General features: G+C 43.7%; 1 protein-coding gene across 1 annotated transcript in view; it reads left to right on the forward strand.

Moving 5' to 3' along the window:
* The window catches only part of ZFAT (zinc finger and AT-hook domain containing), a 198191-nt gene that overhangs the window by 124824 nt on the left and 50713 nt on the right, over positions 1–22654 (forward strand). Inside the window, exon 11 of the mRNA XM_055128605.1 lies at positions 5062–5150. Within this exon, the coding sequence (XP_054984580.1) occupies positions 5062–5150 (89 nt within the window). The remainder of the gene's footprint in view (positions 1–5061; positions 5151–22654) is intronic.

The following is a 22654-nucleotide window of genomic DNA, read 5'->3' on the forward strand; positions in this document are numbered from 1 at the left end:
ACTTTTTCTGGGCTCTGCGTAATATCCTGGCCTTTCAGAGACAGATGATTATTATCTCGCATGCTTTTCTGTTATGCAGCTAGCCTTAAAATAATAGTCACACGCAGTTCCTTCCTTGCATGTTTCAGATCCAGACAATATAAGTTCCAAGCTCAACTTGGAACTTACCCAGCACAGGCTGGAGGTGGGGGCTAGAGTGTAGGGCTACAGAACAGACTTTAGGGGCACCCCATGTGTCCTCAGTGGTTATGAGGAGAGGATGTGTGGCTGGCAGACACCCCATGTAGGGCTCCTATTACTCTCTACTAATAACTGTATGCTTACTTCCAAGCATTGGACTATTAAATGAGAAATGTTCCATCCCTGTCTCTAAAGTACTCACTGCACAGCTCTGGTTCTGAACAGACCACGCAGAGATGACTATGAGCTGCTTAGGTAATTAGGCACTTTGGTCGAGCCATGAACAGTACAAAGAACAACAAAAGCAAACCCCCAAAGTTCCTGCTGTCTTAAGACTAAATGACTAATAGGATAGTAGCATGTAAGGTATTTTGTGATTGAGTTATGAACACACAGCAAATATTCAGGAAACTAAAAAATTTAAATATAACATGAATGTGAAGTGATTCTGTTCTATAATAATAAACGTGTTGCAGAATGAGGAATGTTAAAGTTGAGTCAGTAAAGGGGTTTAGGACTGTCATGCTCAATGGGCAGACTTGAAGGAAATGATCCAGCAGAGCCTGAGAATAACAGAGACGTGTGTGTGGGGGAGGAGTGGTGTTGGGAGGGGGGCAGCAAGGTAAAGGCTGGAGGTGACTTAGGCATGCTGTGTGTTGGTCAGAGACTCTGGGTAGGTAAGTGAGTCTGGAGACATGACAGGCTCTCACCTTGGAGAGTCTGCCAGCTGTTGTGATGCTTTCAAGGTTTATTGCAGGTGGAGATAAGGCCAGAGAGGTTGCTGAGGAGAATAAAAGAGACTTTCTATAAATCCTTGATATTGTAACTACTTTCACTCTGCAGTAGTTTTGCAAACACTTTCTCCTGCTGCTTTTATTCTTTCTGCTAAGGTGTTTCATCTTAGGCTGGATTAATTAGAACCTGGCTCTGAATTGCTCCGGAAAAAGAGCTCAGAGTCACAGAACTTGAGGGGCTCTGCTATAGCTCTCCCAAGGGGGTCCGTTGTGGGGTCACCTGAGTGTACCCCCAGCTTCCCTTCCTTAGGGGCCTACTGTACTGGCACTTCATGTCCAGGGTCTGAGTCCAGGTCTGTTACAGACAGACAACCCAGCGTGGACGAGGCAGAGTTGCTGCATTCCGAGACTCCCATTCTAATCAGTGGTGCCACCAACCTTTGCTTGTGACTGGAATTGATGTATCCATTGTAAGATTGGATTTTGTTTCTTTTGGGGGAAATTGTGTTGCGTCTTTGGGAGCTGAAAAAATTCTTCTTGTGGTTGTGAATGGCAGGGTCGGGGAGAGGGAGGGCTTAGAGTTCAAGTACAGGTTCTGCCACCAACCATTTCACAACTGGCAGCTTGTGTTGCTTACCTTCACAGGTACATGGTGTGACTTTGGTTTGGTTTTCATTTGGGGGCCACTGGCTGGTGCTTGGGGTCAGGCTTATTGCTCAGGGTTCACTTCTGGCCGTTCTTGGGATCTGAGAGGTCTCAGCAATACTCAAAGGACCATGTGGGGCTATGGGCCAAGCCCAGGACTCCTTCCTACATGCAGGCATGTGGTATAGCATTCTTGAGCTGTGTCCCCAGCCCGTGACTATGTCTTCAAATCTTGAGCGCAACTGTTCATAGACAGTGTCTCAGTAGGTAGAGAGCCAGCTATATTGGGTGAAAAAAAGTCGATTTGTTTTGACAAAATCCATACAATTTTTTCCTTCTAATTATTTTTTCTTTTGGGCAGCAGTCATATGATTCACATCTAATTGCTATTCATCTGACAACTCTTTGAAAAGTTCATTCTAACCTCAAGTTCAGATCAAGTTCTTCACTCACTGCTCCCTGTAAATTCTCAGGAATATGCTGGTAGGAAACAATGGATAGTCTCAAAGCATTGCTCTTTTATGACTAATCATTAATATGCATTGCATTATTTTAATTAAATAGCAAAAGATTATGTCAGGTTTTCTCCCAGGTCTCTTTGATTGGGGCTGTCAGTGGTTACTGAAAACATTTGTAATATTTATCACCCAGCCAATGCTGAAGTCAGGAATAGCTTTCAGGAGCTGCCTTCTTTTCTTTTCTCTTGAAGAATCTTGGGTATATAGCAATACATAAAATGTTGATGAGAATATTCTATGAATGCATTTCAGTGCTTCTTTTGCTCTTCGATCCAAGCTATTGGTAATGCATGACAAAATACTATATCAGTTTGGAAGATGGTTCTGTAAGCTTTCCTCCCCTGTTTTGGTAGTTAAGAATTCAGTACTGTTTTGCTCAGTTAGCCTGGTATAGTAATGATGTATTTACACAAGTCACTGGCCAGTGGAGAAATATTGACAACAGAGATTATTTTGAAGATGCATCAAATATGTGATCTGTGTGCAAAAGGGTAATACTGTGCTAAGAAAAGAAATGGTTTTGTTTTCCTTTTTGTTTTGCTTTTTTGGCCATCCCTGCTTTAATCTTGGCTCTGTGCTCAATGATCACTTTTGGTCCCTGAAAGTGCTGGGGCATATACAATGTCAGTTATTGAGTAAGACAAGGACCCTAATTTCTAATTTCTACTATATCTTTGCCAACACCCCCCCCCCAAAAAAAAAAGAGTTTTAATTGTTCTGGTTATGGATTGCCAGGCTTACAGTCTGTTTGGACTTACAAAGCCCTGAATCTGGAGAATATTTCTCTTGAATGATCGGCACACATACGGTGTTGATATGTTTCTGTTTTCCTCATTTATTGCTCCTGTGGAAGCTGTAATCTATGTAGATGGGAAAATTCCTTTCTGTTCCTTGAGCAGTTATGTTTAATAAAATGCAAAGTATATTCAGTATATTTCCCATGCACTTAGATGCTGAGGGTGCTAGAGAAGTCAGATAGAACTTCAGTTTTATTCTGCAATAGGTGTCATTAGTGGGCTGTGAAGAAAGGGTAGTGGTAGGAGAGTTTGTGTTTCAGATCACCTGAATCAAGAAGGGGACTTTAGAATGTACGGGTATGTAGATGATAGATGATTGGGTTGATGAACCATGGGTGTTGGATGGATGGAAGGTTTATTATTTAAGGACAAGAAAACCAGTGACCTTTGGCATTGTTCACAGAGAAGGGTCTAAACTACATGGAATTAGTAGAAATAGAGATGAGAAATATTTAGATGAAATCAGGTGCTGAAAAAAAGATGAGGTGAGTGAGGTTAGAGCATGGGGATACTGGGAAGGCTACCAGGTCTATGACTTGAAGATCGGATAGGTGGGTGTTGAACTGAGAAGATTGAAGGTGGAACACATCGCGTGAATAAAAATTTATTTTAGGACATTTTGGACAGCTAAGTGGTTTGCTCCAGCACGTAGATCACTGAGTACTTAGTCAGGTTCAGAACAGGAATCAAGAGTGGAAGATAGGGATTTTTCCATCAAAACATTACAGAAGCCAGGAGGTGATGGCTCTATACAAAAAATCTTGCAAAAAGAGAATGGGAGTATGAGGAGAAACATTGAGGGCGGCTGGGGAAAATTCCTTGAGAATTTTCTAAATGAAAAGTCAGAGAGGACTCTGAAAGTGGCAGTACTGTGGGTTCAGAGGAGCAGAGGGTCTCTGAAGCATGGACTTCGTAGGCAGATCTGCAGGACAGAGACTAGTAAGAACTGATGTCACCCTTGACTTACAGTCAGGGTCTTCATTGGCTTCTTTGGCGAGAATGATTTTCAGATGGGTCGGTCATTCTCAATGGCCTTATGGGCACTCAGAGGGAAATTGGAGCATTATGCCACTTTTCCACCCAGTTTTTCTGAGGGAGTGAGAGGGCCTCCGAAAGATTCTGTATTTCTGGGTATGGTGATATGGCCTTGGTCCTCTGAGGAGGCTTGTAAACTGTCTGATGATGACCCATAAAAATTAGGTCATATTTATATTTGGTTAAACATGTTTATATTATTGATGTTTTATTCCTGTAGTTCAGGGTTGAAAAAAAATATAGCATGCCCTTTATATCATCAATGTTTTAGCATATTTAACATGATTTTAATATTATTATTACTATCATTTTGGTTTGGAAGTCATAACCGTCAGTGCTCATGTATTTGGGGACAGTCAGGTATTACTCCTGGCAGGATTCAGGGGACCATATAGAGTGCCAGGGATTAAAGCCAGGTTGGCCATGTGGAAGGCAAGCACCCACCTTGCTGTACTATCTGTCTGGCTCCTTATCTTATTACTGAGTGCTTATGCAATACCAAAGCAGCAATCCTCTAGAAGAGCAATGCTGAGCATTACTCTCTAGTTCTCTTTTTATGTTGTAGATTTACATTTGCCCCTCCAACCTGCTCTGTGCACTCCTACCAGAGTTAAGCATTCCAAAACACACTCCAGGTCTTGCTCCCCTACTCCCTGTATGTTATTCTGCAGATTCTCCTGCCTCATAGGATAGGACCCACACATCTTAGTGAAGTGGTTCAGGCCCTGTGTGTTATGGCCTCAGTCTCTCCTGGGTCAGCCTTTAATGTCATACTTATGTCCTGGAAGAAAGCTCCATGTGCCCCTCCACCTTCTGACCACTTTGGCGTCTGTGCTCCCACCTTTGTGCACTCCTGTCCCCCAAAGACTATTTCTTCTCATCCCTTTCTTGTCCTTGAGGAGTCTCGAGTGGTATTGCTTGGGGACTTCCCCAGGAGACCTGGCTGCTGCCTTCTCCCTCCATGGCGCTTCCCTTCCCTTTCCATCGCCTGTAGACTAACGTGCCGCCTTAGTTCCCTCAGTGCTGCTTTCCCCTCAGATTCTCAACCCGGCAAAGTAAGGAACATTTTTGTTCCAACTCCATGACTGGTGCTGGAGTCACAGGCACGGGCCATGGACCCGCGTTGCTCACTGTGTCCTTCCTTCTCTGCAGGGAAGCAGTTTAAGTGCACGGTGTGCGACTACACGGCAGCCCAGAAGCCACAGCTGCTGCGCCACATGGAGCAGCACGCCTCCTTCAAGGTAAGTGCCACAGACGGAGCGGCTAGACAGGCCGCGCACGCGTCACGGGTCCAAAAGAAAATGAAGAGAACAGCCTTGGCCCATGTAGGGCGATCCCCAGGGCCACCCTGCTGTGACGGGAACAGGTGGAGTCTGAGGCATAGGTCAGTTCACGGCACACTCGGGCCTTCCAGAAGCACGAGTTTCTCTGCCTTTGGAAAGCAGGCACAAGGCTGCAGCAGTATTTTATTGTTCTTGCTATAAATATCTGAGTGATTTAGTGGAAGAGAGTATGGGCTTTGGGGACAGGATGTGTGATCCTGGACTGCCCTAGGTCAGTCCCTTGATACTGCAGTTGTGGTGGTGCCAGCTGAGGACAGTGCTCGAGCAGTCCCCACTGCTGTGTTCCCCAGAGAGGAAGCCTGAGGTGGTCATCCCTGGACTCCTTATTTTAATACTTCCAGTTGGTATATTTTTAATGGACTTGATAAATGTCACTTGGCTGTCTCTTATGGTAGATATAGGATGCCTCATTGACAGCTGGAGTTGTGGTCCAGTGAATTTGTTCAGGAAGCTATTCTGTTCAGCATTCTTCAACTTGACCCTTAAAATGGATGATTCAAACATGTGGAAAAAAAAGCCAACTTGATGCTCTAAATGTTTGCTGAAATTGTGTTTACTGATAACTCCCAGGGAATGACAAAGTGAAAATGATTATGGGTGGCCGCTCTCAGAGGTGGCATTATTGGGTCCTGGACCCACCCATCAACTCTGACCTTTCCACAGGGGCATTGTCTCACTTGACAAGTGAAGACCCTGAAGCTCAGAGTAGTTAACAAATCACCTCTGTCATGTCCATGTCCACAAATTACAGTGGTTATTTTAATGTCTGTTTGTTTTCTGTTTTAACCCTTGGGCCACACCCAGTGGTGCTTAAGGCTTATTTCTGGCTCCATGCTCAGGCTTCGGTCACCTAATGCATCTGATATGCAGTGTCAGATGGAACCTGGTCATCTGCATGCAAGCAAGCATCCACCCACTTTATTATCTCTCCTGCCCTCATCATTTTATTATTATTATTATTATTTTATAAGGTAGTCCACAATATTCGATCACATCCGATATTCAAACACCCATCCCACCACATTACACCTTCCCACCACCGTATTTGGGATGTTTCCATCCCAAGCCCCAATCCCTGTCCCAAAGCACAACCGAAACAAAATATTTTGTATTGTTTGTTATGAAAAATCGCTGAAAATGCTACAAAAAAGTATCCATGAAAGAAACAGTATGAAGATTGGTCCATTTTGGGAGGGGCCATTAAGACATTCCTTAGGATATCACTAACATGTTAAAGATTGAGTGATGTGAGCTTTTGTACATATATATATCTGAAAATATGTATACATGCATATATATATATATATATATATATATATATATTTCCCTCTATGCTTGATTGCCTCCTATTTGAACCCCATCACATGTGGTGTGGTAATCTTGGAGAATGGATAGGGAGTGTCTTATTGTGTGTCATTCGTGGCTGTGCTGTCCAGGAATATGTTCACTCGTGCATGAGGCTCGGCCCAAGTGTGTGGGGAGCGGCCTTGGACATGGTGGCATTTGGGTTGTGGAGGTTTTTGGCTGCTGGGGCTGGGTCCCTTGTGTCAGGGAGGGTCTCACCTGATTTTCTTGCCATTCCCTGCCTTCTTTGCTGACCCCATGTTTTCTGTTTCTGTTCTAACAAATTCCCTCCCCCCAGGTTAGTAGCTTTAAACAGCCTAATTTTATTGTTTTGTAGCTCTTAACAGAGTTTTAGTGCGGGTGATGGCAGGGCTTTCTTTCCTTCCACAGGCTTTAGGAGATCATCCAGCCCCTTGTCCTACTCTTACTTCCTGTGGGTATTTCATTGAACACATCCCCTTCCTCCATCTTCAAAGCCAGCAACACCATACCCACCTTCATATCTCATACTCTGACTCTTCTCTTTGTCTCGCTGTAATATGGGAGATAACCCGGGCTAGTGTAATATCTTAAGGTCAGATGATTGACAGCCTTAATTACATTGGTCCTCATTTCCTTTTTGCCATTTCCCAGGATTATAATGGACATGGGATCTTTGGATGGGTGTTCCTCTGCCTGCTGTACTTCCCTGCTCTTTTTTTCTTTCACATTTACCTGATGGTAGAGAGTTTTTATCAAACTCAGGAAATACATAGTGTGCATCCTCTCACACTCCCTTTTTATATCAGCAACAAATATTACTAAGAAATCAGGTCTCTCTGTTTCGCCAGTCCGAGATAAGGTCTCAAAATCTATGGGCAAACACCACTAATCTAGCGCAATCTTGGCCTGCAAGATGAAACCAATTTCCTTTTCTAGATTGAGATGCATAATTTACAATGTATAATTTGTGTTGAGAAACACTGTAATAAAGGACAGGCTCCTGTATTGACATTTTAAATTACTTTGTTTTATTTATGTATTTATTTTAAAATAAAGTTAAGATGTTTTCCCTAAATAAGATTTGAAAAATGCTTCTTCATCTCTTTCCTTGTAGAATTTTTACATACATTATTTTTTAAACATGATTGAAGTCTTACTGTAAATGAGCTTTTTTGGAGAAGATTAAAATGTCCACTGTACTGCTGAGAAAGCTCTACTGCAGAATGTGGCTTAGATAAGTTGCCAGGTGGTTTGCTAAGAATGCTTCCCTTATGAATTAGAATAAACTCAGTTAACGGCTGGACAGGATTATTAGTATTTTTATTTATTATCGGTATAGGCATTTTCTCAATCCTTAAAAGATAATTATAAACTACTTTCAATGACTGCTCAAAAAAGAAGAGTGTGATAGTTTAATTAAGCAGTCCCTTTTCTTTGTAATTGGATAATTTGGTATTGCCAGATTTTGCTGTTACAAGTAACCCTACACAGGGGCTTCTTCGTGTTGAAAATGTTTCAGTGTTATTTCAAAATCAACGGGTCAGTGTAATCTTGGTAAAGCCCATCAGATCACTGAGAATTCAATGTTAGAGAAGGTGTTCTGTGCTTTTTTTTTTTTTTTGTATCTGTAATTAGAATGTACTTTCTAGGATGGGACCTCCATTGTCAGTTTTACGTATGGCCAGAAAGATAAACCTGGGTAAGATGAAGTCCTGCTGAATCAGGGGTCTCTAAACAAAATAGACTATTCCTGCAGTCTGGGTTTTCAACTCTGCTTTCTTGCAAATAAACAACCTACACTTATTCTGAAAGGAGACATGATTGCCTTGTGGTGTTTTCCTTCCTCTTACTCCTGGATAGATGGTGCCTCTGTTGATAGAAGTGTTTTCAAATCTACACACAGCTCTGTCAATAGCAATGTTCTCGGTTATATGGTTGGTTCAGGGTTAGTCTCCTTGCACATGAATTCAACCTGGTTTTAATTTTAAGAAGCTGTCTACCCATGGTGTGTTCGATATGCCAAAAACAACAGGTCTCAAAATGAAGATGTTACCGGTGCCCGCTCAAGCAAATCGATGAACAGCAGGACGACAGTGCTACAGCGCTACCTTAAAATAAGATTAGACTTAGAAAAGATCTTAAAGTGTTTCTTTGTACTTATTGTCACTTTTACCTATGAAAACATTTTACCTAACCAGAATTAATATATTTATCACTGTATCGCTATCATCCTGTCATTCATCAATCTGCTCGAGCAGGCACCAGTAACTCTCCATTTGTCCTAGCCCTTTTATCAGCCTCCCCTTACTCGTTTTTCTCAAAGATTGGAGGCTCTTTCAGGGTCAAGGGAATGAGACCTGTTATTGTTACTGTATTTGGCATATCAAATACACCATGGGGAGCTTGCCAGGCTCTTTCATGTGGGTGGAATACTTTTGGTAACTTGCTGGGCTCTCAGAGAGGGACAAAGAATATGTTTAGAATTATCTAATTTGAATGTTAATCTTATATATCAGAAAAAGTTTTAAAATGCATCCATATAATTTGTTTCTCTGTATTTACATTATTGTTTTTACAAAACATGTGATTTTACTTAAGAGGGTTACATTTTTTTAAAAAGTAAAATAAAGTGAAAAAAAGTGAAAAACTGTAGACTAGTAGAAGGCAGTTGTTACTGTAATTGCATTTTGAACTTCTTAGCAGTCAGTCATAAAGAGCACAGAATTAAATAACTGCACTGTAGCACTGCTCGAGCAGGTACCAGTAACGTCTCCATTGTGAGACTTGTTACTGTTTGGGGGATATCGAATACACCATGGGGAGCTTGCCAGACTCTGCTGTGCGGGCAGGATACTCTCAGTAGTTTACCGGGCTCTTCGAGAGGGATGGAGGAATCAAACCCGGGTCTGCCACGTGCAAGGCATCAGTACTAGAAAATTGATGGAGTTCAGACAGTAGGCAGCTATACCTTTTGGAGAGCCCAGCAAGCTACCGAGTATCCTGCCCGCATGGGCAGAGCCTGGCAAGCTACCCATGGCGTATTCAATATGCCAAAAAGAGTAATGGTAGATCTCATTCCCCGGACCCCTAAAAGAGCCTCCAATCATTGGGAAAGACGAGAAAGGAGAGGCTGCTAAAGTCTCAGGGCTGGGAGGAATAGAGACGTTATTGGTGCATGCTCAAGGAAATAGACCAACAATGGGATAACAGTGATACAGTGATGTACAGGTCTGTGAAGGAAGGGAGGGAGGGAGGGAGGGAAGAAGGAAAGAAATCAGCATTTTTCAAAATCTGTGCATGTTGGAAACTGTTCAGTGTGACTTAATGCTGAGCCTTCCTTCATTAGTGTTACTCATTTCTAAAAACTAAGGCCTCAGCTCATTTGAAAAATAGCTCTGATCATTAGTCTGCCCTGGCTTATGGAAGCTGGGAACTGACCTTCTATCTTTCAATCCTAAACCTTTTTTGAGGGTAGATGAGTATGTTGTTTCAAATGGGAAACCTGCCAGACCATCGTCTTGCAAAGACACTGTAAAATTTGTTTGCTATGTACCTAAAATTCAGACAGACGCTAAAAGATTTATCTCATGAAGCCTGAGGAATAAATATTTTGCCTCTGGTTAAACTGAAGTCTGTAAACATAAAGTATTTTCACAAAAATAGGACTGGGATTTTGATTGTTGGTTTCATCATTGCTGACAGGGCCCAGGGGTTATTCCTGGCAGTTCCACCCCAACCCCCCTCCCAGCTAAATAATCCGTGCTAGGATCTGGGGATGCACAATTCTGCTGGGGCCATGCAGTGCCCAGGCCACCAGGACCGCTCTGGAGCCCTCAAGGCTGCATCCAGTGGTATTGGGATGAGAATTATGTGGTGCCAAGATTTAAACTCGGGTCCAGTCTGTGCCTCTGAGTGCTGGATCATTTCCTAGCGCCATAAATATTCCAGATGAAGCATCTGATCCCATGATTTAGCATTTAGAATTTTAAGAGACCATGTGAATAAAAATAAAATAATAAAATTTCCTCTGAATATTTGTTGTAAAGCCGATGAAATGTTTACTCGTTTTGTTCAGCACGCTCTCAGCACCCATAATGTGCCAGGAACGGTACCGCGGCAGGGGTGCGGGAGGAGGCCTGGCTCCTCTCTGCCGAACCTCCCAAGTCTCGGAAGAGCTACATGCATAGAAGCTGCAGCAGTTAAGTGCTGCAGGAAAGTTATGATTTGTTTGCTGTGGGAACGCAGAACGTCAGCTCCTAATTACTCCAGCTCTATCACTGACTGAAGTTGTTTTAATTTGATTAATGCACTATTACTCTATCATGTAGATCCTATAGCTTTAAAAAACCCTAAAGCCAAGATGGTTTGGTTACTGATCATAGTCTACTAGTCAGAGGGAGTCGATCCTGGTTCTGAAACAGGTTGCAAGGGTGTTCCTCATGTGTCCATCTAAAGCCAGAATGAGTTACGCATGCAGTGGACAGCGAACATCCTACCTCAGAACAAGGAAGGGATTAGATGCTGAATTGGACAAGGGTGGTGTTTGGATAAGGTCAGCCAGGATGTGGCTGTGTAAGTCATTTACTCCTGATTTTCAGCCCGAGCTGAGTGAGCAAGGAAGTACAGCAGTGATCTCAGACAGGCGAAATGTAGAGAAGTACACATCCCTGTCAAACCACCTAGTGAGATTCTCAGTTCCCCTCAGAATGCTGAGTCATTTGGCTTTATGTCTGCTGTATTTGCCCTAGAACCCTGGAGATGGTTTTGTCTCTCTATCAGAGAGAGCCATTGAAAGGCTGCATATTTAGTTAAATGCCTAGCCTCAGAATAAAGAAGACACAAGTGATTTGTTAGGCTTTCTTTACATTAGGGATTTGCTTTGCCCTCAAAACCTTTGCAGTGGAGGTGCTGATAGTCCCATTTTACAGATGGAAAAACTAAAGTCTGAAGTCCAATGAAATAACAAATTCTAAACACCACAATTAGGAAGTGGTGGAACTGGGATTTTTGGTTTTGTTTTTAAATCTTGGATTTGCCCTGTCCAGGCAGTTTGCATAAGTAGAGCAATACCTAGTCCTTAGGTATCTAAGCTCTTACCAGTTTATTTTATTTTTTTAATTTTTTAATTGAATCACTGTGAGATAGACCCTTACAAAGCTGTTCATGATTGGATTTCAGTCATATAATATTCCAACACCCATCCCTCCACCAGTGTACATTTCCCAGTACCAGTGTCCCCAGGTTCTCTCCCATAACCCTCACCCCCTGCCTACCTCTATGGCAGATGCTTTTCTCTCCTTCTCCTCTCTCTCTCTCTCTCTCTTTCTCTCTCTCTCTCTCTTTCTCTCGATACTGAAAGGTTATCAAGAATATCACTTTACTTACTTTTAACACTCAGTTCTTGTCCAGCATGATCATTCCCAGCTACACCAGTGACCAGGGGACACAGGGGTTAGGAGGACTGGTCAGTAGTTGGGTCTCACCACAAATATGTGTGGGGCCGAGGGTAGGTAAGAGAAGAGACTGGTGCTGGGATTTTGATCTACATTTCTTTGTAGACAAAGCTACTATCTAACTAGTACTCTATGCTCTCTTCTCAAGCCTAGCAAGGGATATTTTTATTCCTTGTCCTTTTCCCCCTTCACTGCTTGCTTATATAAAACTGTAGTTATATGTTTAGTATCAGAATCTCAAGCAAAATCCTTAAATAAAATGCTGAGTCTAAGATTTGTGGCCAGAACATTTTCCAAGTTCAGTGGAAATTACTGAACCATGGGACAAAGCCAGTAAAAGTAAAGTGTAGGGTTTCTTCGGGTTGTGTTTGTTTTGCATTTGCATGAAAGTGAAGAATGCACTTTTTTCTCTTCTTAAGAGTTGCATTATGTGTGAAGAAAAACCTTAGGGTGGGTGGGTGGGGCTGGTGGCCCACAGTCTGAGACATTTATTGCATCATTCTGAAGTGAACTGTCTCTGCTGAAAACCTCTTATGCTAGCTAACGCTTCCTTGTATTTTATATTTTTCAAGCACTTCGGTGGGAGGGGTTAGGGAAGGGAAATTGAATTGTCTTCTGTTAAATTAAAATCCTGTCTGTCTAATAGTGCACAGTATATTCTCTGGAAATATTGCATTTTTGACAGCACAAGTGATTACGAAAAGATCAATAATGAGAGACCACTGAAGAGTCTTCTGAGCTTTGGCATGAAAAGCAATTAGTGTGAATTGATTTAGTGTTATTTATTGTGATGAGATAATTGCCTCCACACAAGCCATTTTTTTTTTTTGAACTTAGGATACCCCACTGTTTCAAAACACTTATTCTTTTAAATTGTTTAATTTATCTCTGGCCTTTCTTTGAAACAGATGACTTTTGCTTGTTAAATGATATAAAGGCCTGGCTTTTCCCCCCTCTGGATCTTTTTCCTCAGGCTTAGTTTGGGTCCTGTTGTGGCCAGCCCTGGAACATGGACTCGACCTCCCACTCTCAAGTTTATAAATCTTGAAAACGTCTGATCAGACCAACCTTAAGACACTTTCCTCGGAGCACAGCCAGGGTGAGCAGGCTTTTGCTCCAGCCTTCCCACTTCAGGAAGGCTGTGGTCAGACCCCAGTGTGCAGGGTAAAAGCTGCCCATAGGTTATGCGGCCCAGACGGGAGTGAGTTTCTCATTCATACAGCATTGCTTTTCCTCTCTGGTACAGACCCCAGTAGAGGTTTGCCTTCAGGATTCCACCCGTTTCTGGAAGTGGGCTTGCCCTGAGGCACCATGGCATGCCTATCCACTCCTTTCTCACGTGGCTCTTTACGGCACGTTTTTCTCTCTTCCTTGTGCTTGTCTGTGCCTCCTTGGGCTCTGTGTCCGTTTTGGGAACAGTTTCGCCACACCCTGTGTGGTTCTAAATGCACTTGGTGGCTCATATTTACCAGTGAACTCAGGCTGGAGAAGGAGGGGAGGGAGTCGGTATTCTAGACGCATGTGCTCTGTAAGGGTTGAAGAGTTGCTGGGACTGGTGTGATGTACTGTGGGTAGGGCATTTGTCTCACGTGCAGCCAACCTGAGTTTGATCCTTGGCATTGCATATGGTCCCCTGAGTACCACCAGAAGGGAAATCTGAGTGTAGAACCAAGAGTAACCCCCAGCTGTGGCCCATAAACAAACAAAAGAGTTCAGGAATTTCCTTTTAAATGTATTCCTTATTATTTATAGTTTCAGACCCTTCTCTTATGAATATGCATTTGTTTCTTTCTGAGTGGCAGATTTACCAGTTTTGGGGGTGCAGGTATCTCTTAAAGTGATAATCTGAACCTTGCTTCTCTTGGCTATGGAGTGTGGGTTTGGCACATGTCATTTATCTGCTGAAGTGCCTTATCAGAGCAAAGGGTTGGATGTAGTCTGCATATCTCTCAAAAACTTTAAGCCTATGGCCTACATCCTACATTCTAGCTCTAGGACCGTTAAGTTTTGTTGAATGATAATGTGTGGATAATGCGACATGGCAGTTTAAGAAATTTGGTCTGATGAAATTTCTCTTAGTGAAAGAGAAGCTTCTCATGGGCATATTTACTGTTGTATAGCAAGGTTAAGCCGGCAGCGAACCCATCAAGGATTTTGTTTCCCCATGTTTAGTTTCGTGGCTCTCTAGAATCCTGTACTCGATTGTCTGCAGTGGACAGAAGACCCAACAGAAGGGGAAGGCCTGGTACCTGACCTCCTTAGGCTCTGTCCATTTCGGGAACAGTTTCGCCACACCCTGTGTGGTTCTAAATGTACATGTCTGGCAGTGATGGTAGGATGGCTTTGTGCTTGGACCTAGCTGTTCTGGGGTGGAGGTGGTTGCGGGGGGGCAGGGGGGTGCCAGGGCCACTCTGGTGATACTCAGGGGCCCTCAGACCCATATCTGGGATTGGTTCCATGAGAGTTTGGGGACTGTGAGGGCTATACTTGGCAGTGCTTGGGGGGTTGCTCTGCCCAGGAAGGATCTTGTGGCCCAGTAAGAGCCTGCCATGCCCTTTGGCTCTAGGAGCTGTCTTCCTAGCTGGCTGCTTTTAACTCTTCCTTATTATGGAAGAGAATGTACTTTTAGGAGACCACAGAGCTTGCAAATGTGTGGTCTCATGAATATTCATGAAGTAAGAACTCCTGCAGATATTTCCCAGAAAAGTCATTGCCAGTCGTCAGACCCCCTCCAGTTGCCCTGCTTGAACCCAGTGAGACCACTCTCCTGACTTTTGGGAGAATTACCTGTTTGTGTTTACCAGAATACATATCTGGGTTCACGTAGAAATCCAAGTACGCATCCGTAAGCGAGGTAATTTAACAGTGCAAGTATTGGAACTTTATTTTAATTATTTCTGAATGTGGCGCTACACGCTTTGTTAGTTTTCTTTGGTTTGAACTTGACCCAGTATTAGCAGCATGGGGCTTTCGCATGTAATTCTGATTCTGGGGCGTTGAGGTCTGATCATCCTCTGTGTGAAATTGGGCCTGTCTGTGGTGTGACTCCAGCAGCATGCAGGCAGCTATTCCACTGCTGCTGGACCACTGGCTTATTTTTGTTTTATCTTTCTTATGAATGCAGCTACTGGGCACTCTTATGATTCCAGTTGCCTATGGCTGACCTCAGTTCAAATCTCTTGCACTACATATGGCCCTCTGAACACTATTCACTACTCCTGAGCACTAAGCCAGGAGTAGCCCTGGCCATACCTCACAGGTATAGCCCATTGACATCTGACTCAAAAAAAAAAAAAACCAACAAAACAAAACAAAAAACGTCCTCATAGTCTTTTTTGTTTTGGGGTCACATCCAGCAGTAGTTAGGGACCACTCATGGCTTAGTGCTCAGTGGTCTGTCCTTGCAGTGCTCAGTGACCGTGGGGTGCCAGGGTACCAGGGATTGAATTCAGGCCTCCTGTTATGCATTCCAGTCCGTTGAGTGTGCTCTTTGGTCCTAAAATTTACTTTATCTGTGTATTTTTTGTTGTTAGGAAGGAGTTCCTCTTCTCATCTTGTATTGGGTACCTGGACCTGGGATATTATCCCCCTGGGTTGAGCACTGTGCTTTCTCCACTGGGCACCTGTGGGGCAGTAGGAGTGCTCTGCTGGGGGTATTTATTGCTGCAGACAGCAGATGACATTGGAGAAGGATTACTGCCATCTGATTTTACAAGGTGCTCTGGAAGAGGCTGGGGTAGACAGGAAGGAAAATGCCCTTCTTCCTGGGAGAGTGTGGAAGTTTCTGGGAACAAGGCAGGGGGAACAGCATGTGAAGTTAAGACTTGAAGAATGAATAGGAGCTTGTCTGGGGAACGTTCCCCCTGAGAAACAACAACCAAATATATGGGTATTTTTTTGTAACTTGGGGTTAAGACAGATGTTGAGCTCATCAAGTTATGAAACCTATGAGACACAGTGATGTTTTCATTCAATGCAAAGAGAAAGCATTGTTTCAACATTGGGGGTGGGGCACTTATTTGGCATATCCCATGATTCATGCTCTGGAGATCTGGGCCTTGAGGCTTTGCTTTGATGAATGGGATCAACATCACACCCAGCTGGACCAGTTGCTCACCCAGGACACTACTTTGACTGGATTACATCATTGCTGACATGTTTGCTTCACTGAGACAACCCTATGCCCTTTTTGTTTTGCTTCCCGCAGCATTTAGACTCTGTAGGTTTTTTTTTCTGTGGTTGTCACAGAGCATGACACAAGAGGCTCAGCCGAAGGTAGGCTCTGGGTCCCAGAGCAGAAATGGACATCTAGCAAAATCCCGTGAGACAACCACAGAGGGACAGAAATGGCCCACCTGGTCGCAGAAGTTGTCGTGGAGGTTAAGCCAAGTAGAGAAGACTGGGCTAGAGGTTTTGTTAAGGGAGAAGGAATAGCCTGAAAGCCCGAGGAGAAGGCTGGTGCAGTAAAATGGGTGGAGGATGCCCTCAGAGGGTGCCGGCAGAGAGTCATCTAGCGTTCCCTCACTGTAAGCTCTGTGGGAACCTGCAGGACTCTGAAAGGGGAGTGACGTGGACACTTGTCCTGGCGAGGTCAATTAGGAAAGTTGTCCTTGCTCCAGGGCAGAGTTGCCTTGTGATGATCTGCAAAGGGAAGAGTCAGGAAGGGCGCAGAATGGTAGGCAGAGGCATGGATGAATGTGGCTGGAGCCGTTTAGCCTAGGGTGCGTGGCCTCCGAGGCTATGGAATCTTCTTTTTACAAGCTAAAGGCAGACATTGGACTATTGGAGCAAAGATATGACCTGACTGGTCATCTTTGATAACTCTAACATCTTTTAGACTTATTCTTGGGATAGTGTCAGAGAAGGGTCAGTGAGGTGGCCAGGAGACCAGTGTGGGCCATCTCACCAGCCAGGTGGGATTGGGGTTCCAGTTGGATAGAAGGTTCGCAGGTTCAGACCCCGCGTCACAGACTCTCACCACCGCTTCTTTCCCATGAAATGCTCTAGTCACTCTCAGGGCCTATGGCCAGTTTTGGTTTTTAATGTATTTGACTAAACAATTATAGGTTTCCAACTATTTAAGACAAATGACATAATATAGAAATTCTGGAAATTGTGAAAGTTTATGGGGAAAAAAAGGTGCAGTTAACCCAGACTGTTGCCCCAGTCTGTTCCATGGTATTCATGCATTTTTCCTCTTGCCCACAGCGGCTCACAGCCACAGCACAGTCAGCTGGTGGGAAAACAGTGTTCTCTAGATCTCACTGGTACTGAGCCCACAATCTGTAGATATTGTTCTAGGTGCTATAATACACAGTGATCAAAATAATGGAAGGAATTCTGCCCACATGGATTTCATATTCTCTTGGAGGGAGAAGTAGAATAAGTAAGTATATAATATGTTATATTGGAAGATAATAAATGCCATAAAAATAAGTAAATCAGGTGCCAGGAAATAGTACGGCAGATTGATTCTGAGCACCACAAGTTCCCTCGGGCATCACTCGGTACAGCCCGGAGGCCCCAAGGATGCCAGTGTGACTCTGGAGGTCTTCATCTCTGCTAGGTGGACTTAGTATCCCTGGCAGGGGCCGAGAGCATTACACCCCCTGGCCCTCATGCTGAGCAGATGGGTGAGAAGTGCCGTTAGGGTCCCCGAACCTCCTGAGAACCACTGGGAGGCCCCTTCCCACCTTTGATGAAAGAAGTGTAAATCAGAGGGAAAATACTGAAGAGGGAGAGGACTTCACTGAACAGTGACATATGCCATTTGATCTGTGGTGTAGAGAGGCTAGGAAGGAAGCATGCCCCTAGCTACATTAGGCTATTCAGATGTTTTCTGGTCATCTCTTCTGAGGTGTCTGTTGGGTGAGGAAAGACGAAGAGTGGTGCTCTATAATGCTGCAGCTTTCTGGCATGCTGATGTATATGTTTGGGAACACTCTTTTTTATAATATAGTCTTTGAAGTCCCCACCCGTGATTATGTGATGCCAGTGTCTTCTTATCCCTGGGTTTCAGAGAAGGAAACAGTGGAACCCGAAACTTGCATGTGGGTCTGTATTAGATGGCGGTGTGTGGAGACCCACCGGCCAGGCCTCCTTCTAGGGGGAGCGCCATGCAGCTGACCCGCCACCCGCCCTCACGTGGATTGCTGCTTCTTCGGTCTTGGTGAGGAGTTTCAGGGCCATTGGTCAGAAGTCCCTCCCACTATCTTATTTTCCTTGTGCTCAGGTAGTTTTTGAGAGAGTCATTTCTTCTCCTCTGTAATTTTTCCACGGTTGCATTTTAGATCCCTTTATTATTTTTACAGAACTTTCTCTTTTGCGCTGCCACCTCTGCTGTGCAGTGACAGATAGGAAGGCGATGTGCTCTGAATGCACTTGCTCTGTGCACCTGTGCCTAAACAGCTGGGTGTGGAACCACCCCCGTAGCCTTTCTTCTTTGTCCGTATTACTAGCACTTCTCTGTAAATCTTGTGGAGACCGTTTATTTTTTTTTGTGTGTGTCTTTTTATGAATTAAAAACAATGATATTCTTTTTCCTCCTTTTCCCGATGTTGATGTTTGATAGCTGGGATTGCACATGCCTGACTAGGCTACTTGTGCAGTTAGTTGTGTTGCTTGCTAGGAGTTGGTCATCAGGCTCAGTGCTAAAACACTTGACCTTGGTTATTGCTACCTAGCCCAGTGGTTTTTCAACTGCTAATCTGTGGATCAGTGTCTGTCAATGTTTTTTGTTTTGTTTTGTTTTGTTTTGTTTTTTAAAAAAAGGTTGGAAAAACACCATCTTGAACATGCCTGCTATCTGCATGTTGAATGGACAGAATTATTTTGTAGTGAGTGGGTTTTAGCCAGTAACTGAATATATGGACCTTACAGGTGCTGTGTAGGCAGAACTTGAGGTTCCTTGCAGCCCCATGAAAACACACATTGTCACAGTATGTTGTGATGGATTGTATAATGGGAGCTGGAGAAAGGCTAAATTGATCCTGAGGGGGCAGGAAAATCTTGGCCAAAAAAAACAAGTACTGGGGCCGGAGCGAGAGCACAGCGGGTAGGGCGTTTGCCTTTCATGTGGCCGACCTGGGTTCCATCCCCGGCATCCCATACGGTCCCCCAAGCACCGCTAGGAGTAATTCCTGAGTGCAAAGCCAGGAGTAACCCCTGAGCATCGCTGGGTGTGACCCAAGAAGCAAACGAACAAACAAACAAACAAAAAAGCAAGTACTATGCTGTGGCCTTCAGATCATAGAGGAGGGAGTGAGGTGTGGAATAGGCAAGCTTCCTCATGGTGACTGGACTGTATTTGGAAGGGGTGCCAACAAGGTGTGGACAGAACAGCATTTTTCTTCAGTGCTGGGAACTCAGGTTAGAGATGTGGACCTTGCTAAGGAGTTTGCACTGTATTCAACAGAATTGTTTTATCAAGTGATTGTTAAAAAAAAAAAAAAACTACTGTTGTACAGTATGGAAATTAGAGCAATTAGGTACGTGGGTCAAGAGAACATGCAGGGGACATTTCTTTTGAGCTTCTTTAGTTAAAAAAGAAGGGATGCCTTCAAGAGACTTGGTAGATTAGAGAGCTGATAGGAAACTTGTTGGATGGTAGTCAGGGAGAGGAAGGGACACAAAAATCACACCAACTCTTGAGTGTATGTAGGTCACTTACCAGAAAGGGAAGAAAGTTACCAATTGGCTTCGCCTCCAAGGGTAGATAGATAATCTAGTGCAAAGGAGACAGTATATAACCCTACTTCTAGGACTCCAGATGGAAGGTAATAACCATAGTAAGAGAGTCTAGTAGACCCCTTTGAGTACAGGACTGCTCTATTCTTCTCTCTACATAACAGATCAGATTGCTTGATATATTAGCATGGTTGTTAATGCTGCTAAATAATTTAAGCACACCTTAAAAAAATCTCTCTTTACAAGTATGAGTTGTAGTGAATGTATGAACTGGGTAGAGGGTAGTGTAGGGGCTTTGTAAGGTGTGGTAGTACTTTTCTGTGCCTCTATAGGAGGGGGGTCTTTTAGTAGGGACTGGCCCTGAGTCATGGGCAAAAACTGATACATCCCTTTGTGACAGACTTTTGGGGAGGATCATGGGATACCTTTAGGATGGCAGGGCAGGGAAATTGGTAATCTTTCAGGAGGTGCCTCAGTGAATATACAAGTTAATTGATTAAGGGCAGCAATAATAAAACCTGCTATCATATGTTTCTCAAGCCTGTTCAGATAGTCAAGGACGTGTTTTCCTATTTCAGATATGGAATTAAAATCAATGGTGTTTTCATAATCTTAGCCAGAATGACTCAGATTATGAATAATAGATCCAACACCTGAACCCTAACCATGGGTTTTTGGTTAGTTGTGCCTTTGACTGCTCTCTTCTATCTGTGCTTGTTGTGGAAATGCTGTGGAGTTACTGTGGGGTTCTCTGTGCTGTAAACTTGCCTGTGTTCTATCCCAGTTTCTATCAAGAAGTGTCTAAATTGCCCTGCACTGACCATTCTATTCAATCTAATCAATCACAGAAGATTGTTCTGCATTTGGAATTGAGACACATCTGGATTCCAGTTAGGCCTGAAGTGCTCTCCTCCGTCATCTTCTCAGTGTCTAACTCTAGCTCTGTCTCCAGCACCAAATCAAGGAGGCCATTAAGCTGAGGTCCTGAAACAGTGACATGTAATTCTGCTCTCCTCACTCATCACCCAGAACCTTCTTTTTTTGCCACTGTGCTGTTGTCGCTGCCCTGTAGGGAGCAGAAGACCCATCACCGAGGAGCAGGCTCAGAGTCTGACCTCTGAGCCTTTGGGTTCCCATCCAGGAACTCCCTGTTGTGCTCAGTTATGGAAGCTCCACTGAAGACTCTGCCCGGTGAGACGCTTCCTGCTTGCTGTGAGTGGAAGGGAAGAGCACCTTCACCTTTAGTCCAGAAAGCCATCTTGGCCTTGTCTAATCTTGAACATTACCTCAGCAGCATCTTCTCGTCTGGTTTGAAACGTTCCTTTAATACTTTCTGGGTACTGATGGGGAATTTGATTAACTTCTCAATGTAGTTAGCTCGCTTCTAATCAGGTTTTTCAGAACCCAGTTTCACATGTGAAGCAGGACTTTCTGTCCTCTTCAATTTTCTTTTCATTTGGAGAAGCAGAACATTAAATCTTCCAATTGTGCAGAAGTGAATTTTATCTGCATTCTTGACATAAATCTGAGCTTTTTTTTTGTACAATTTTATTTTTTATTAAGACACTGTGATTTTTTTTTTTTTTTTTTGCATATTGAATACACCATGGGTAGCTTACCAGGCTCTGCCATGTGGACGGGAGGATACTCTCGGAAGCTTGCCGGGCTCTCCAAGAGGGATGGAGGAATCAAACCCGGGTCAGCTGCATGCAAAGCAAATGCCCTACCTACCCACTGTACTATTGCTCCAATCCCAAAACAGCAACAAGTCTCACAATGGAAATGTTACTGGTGCCCACTTGAGCAAATCAATGAACAACAGGACAACAGTGCTACTGTGATTTACAAGGTCATTCATAATAGAGTTTTAGACACACAGTGTTTCAACACCAATCCCACCACCAGTACAGCCTTTCCTTTACCAGTGTTCCCAGCTTCCCCCCTACCTTGAGTCCTTAACGCACACATTTTTTTAGGTTTGGTTATTGTAGTTTAGTGTCTTGGTTACAATTTTTTTTGGCTCTGTGATTTAGATATATGCATATACCATACCTCTATCCCACCAGTATGTCCGAGGCCCCTTTCCCCAGCCTCAATAGTCACATGCATTTTTCCAACTCAAATTGACAATCTACAGCACACCTTCTGAGAGGTGGTTTAATACACCTTTTGGATAAAAGGTGCTTAATGTACATCATTAATGCATGACCCCAAACCTAGCTTCTGCTCCTTGTGTTCTCTCTGACATCTGGCTTTTGTTCATAATGTGTTACTGAGACTCCTTTCAAGAAGGCCCCAGTGCTCACCTCCTAAGACAAGGCCTTCTGCTTCTCTATTAGGCCTTACTTGATTGGATTTCATAGTGCACTAGATAAGAAGGACATTGTTCAACAGGAGAGAGAACAAAAGGGAATGCCCTGCTGCAGAGGCAGGGTGGGGTAGTGCAGGTTGGGGTGGTGGTGGTGGGAGGGATACTGGGAACATTGGTGGAGGAGAATGGGCATTGGTGGAGGGATGTAAACCAAATGCAAACATGAAAGCTCATAAGTTTGTAACTGTGCCTCATGATGATTCACTAATAAAAATTTTTTAGAAATAAAAAAATTGACTGTCATATCACCAACCCAATAAAGCAATTACTTTCAAAAAAAAGAAAAAGAAGGACATTGTCAGTCTCTAGATTTGTGACATTAACACCCCAGTGTCTTCTACTTGCAGCTGGTTTTCATGTCCTCCTTCATGAGCTCATCCAGGACGCTGTTTCAGTGCCTCTGCTCTTCTGGGGTTCTGGATTCTCTCATCATGGGTGTGTTCTGTGGTAGGCGCTGAGTTCGTTGTCTGAGCTCAGGTCTGTGTCTGTAGCCAAGGTCTTTCTTCTCAGACTCATGTCTCCATCATTTGTGGATCTGTTTTCCAGGTTGGCCAGAGTTCTATAAA

This window comes from Sorex araneus, chromosome 2 (genome assembly GCF_027595985.1).
Source record: "Sorex araneus isolate mSorAra2 chromosome 2, mSorAra2.pri, whole genome shotgun sequence".
NCBI lineage: Eukaryota > Metazoa > Chordata > Mammalia > Eulipotyphla > Soricidae > Sorex > Sorex araneus.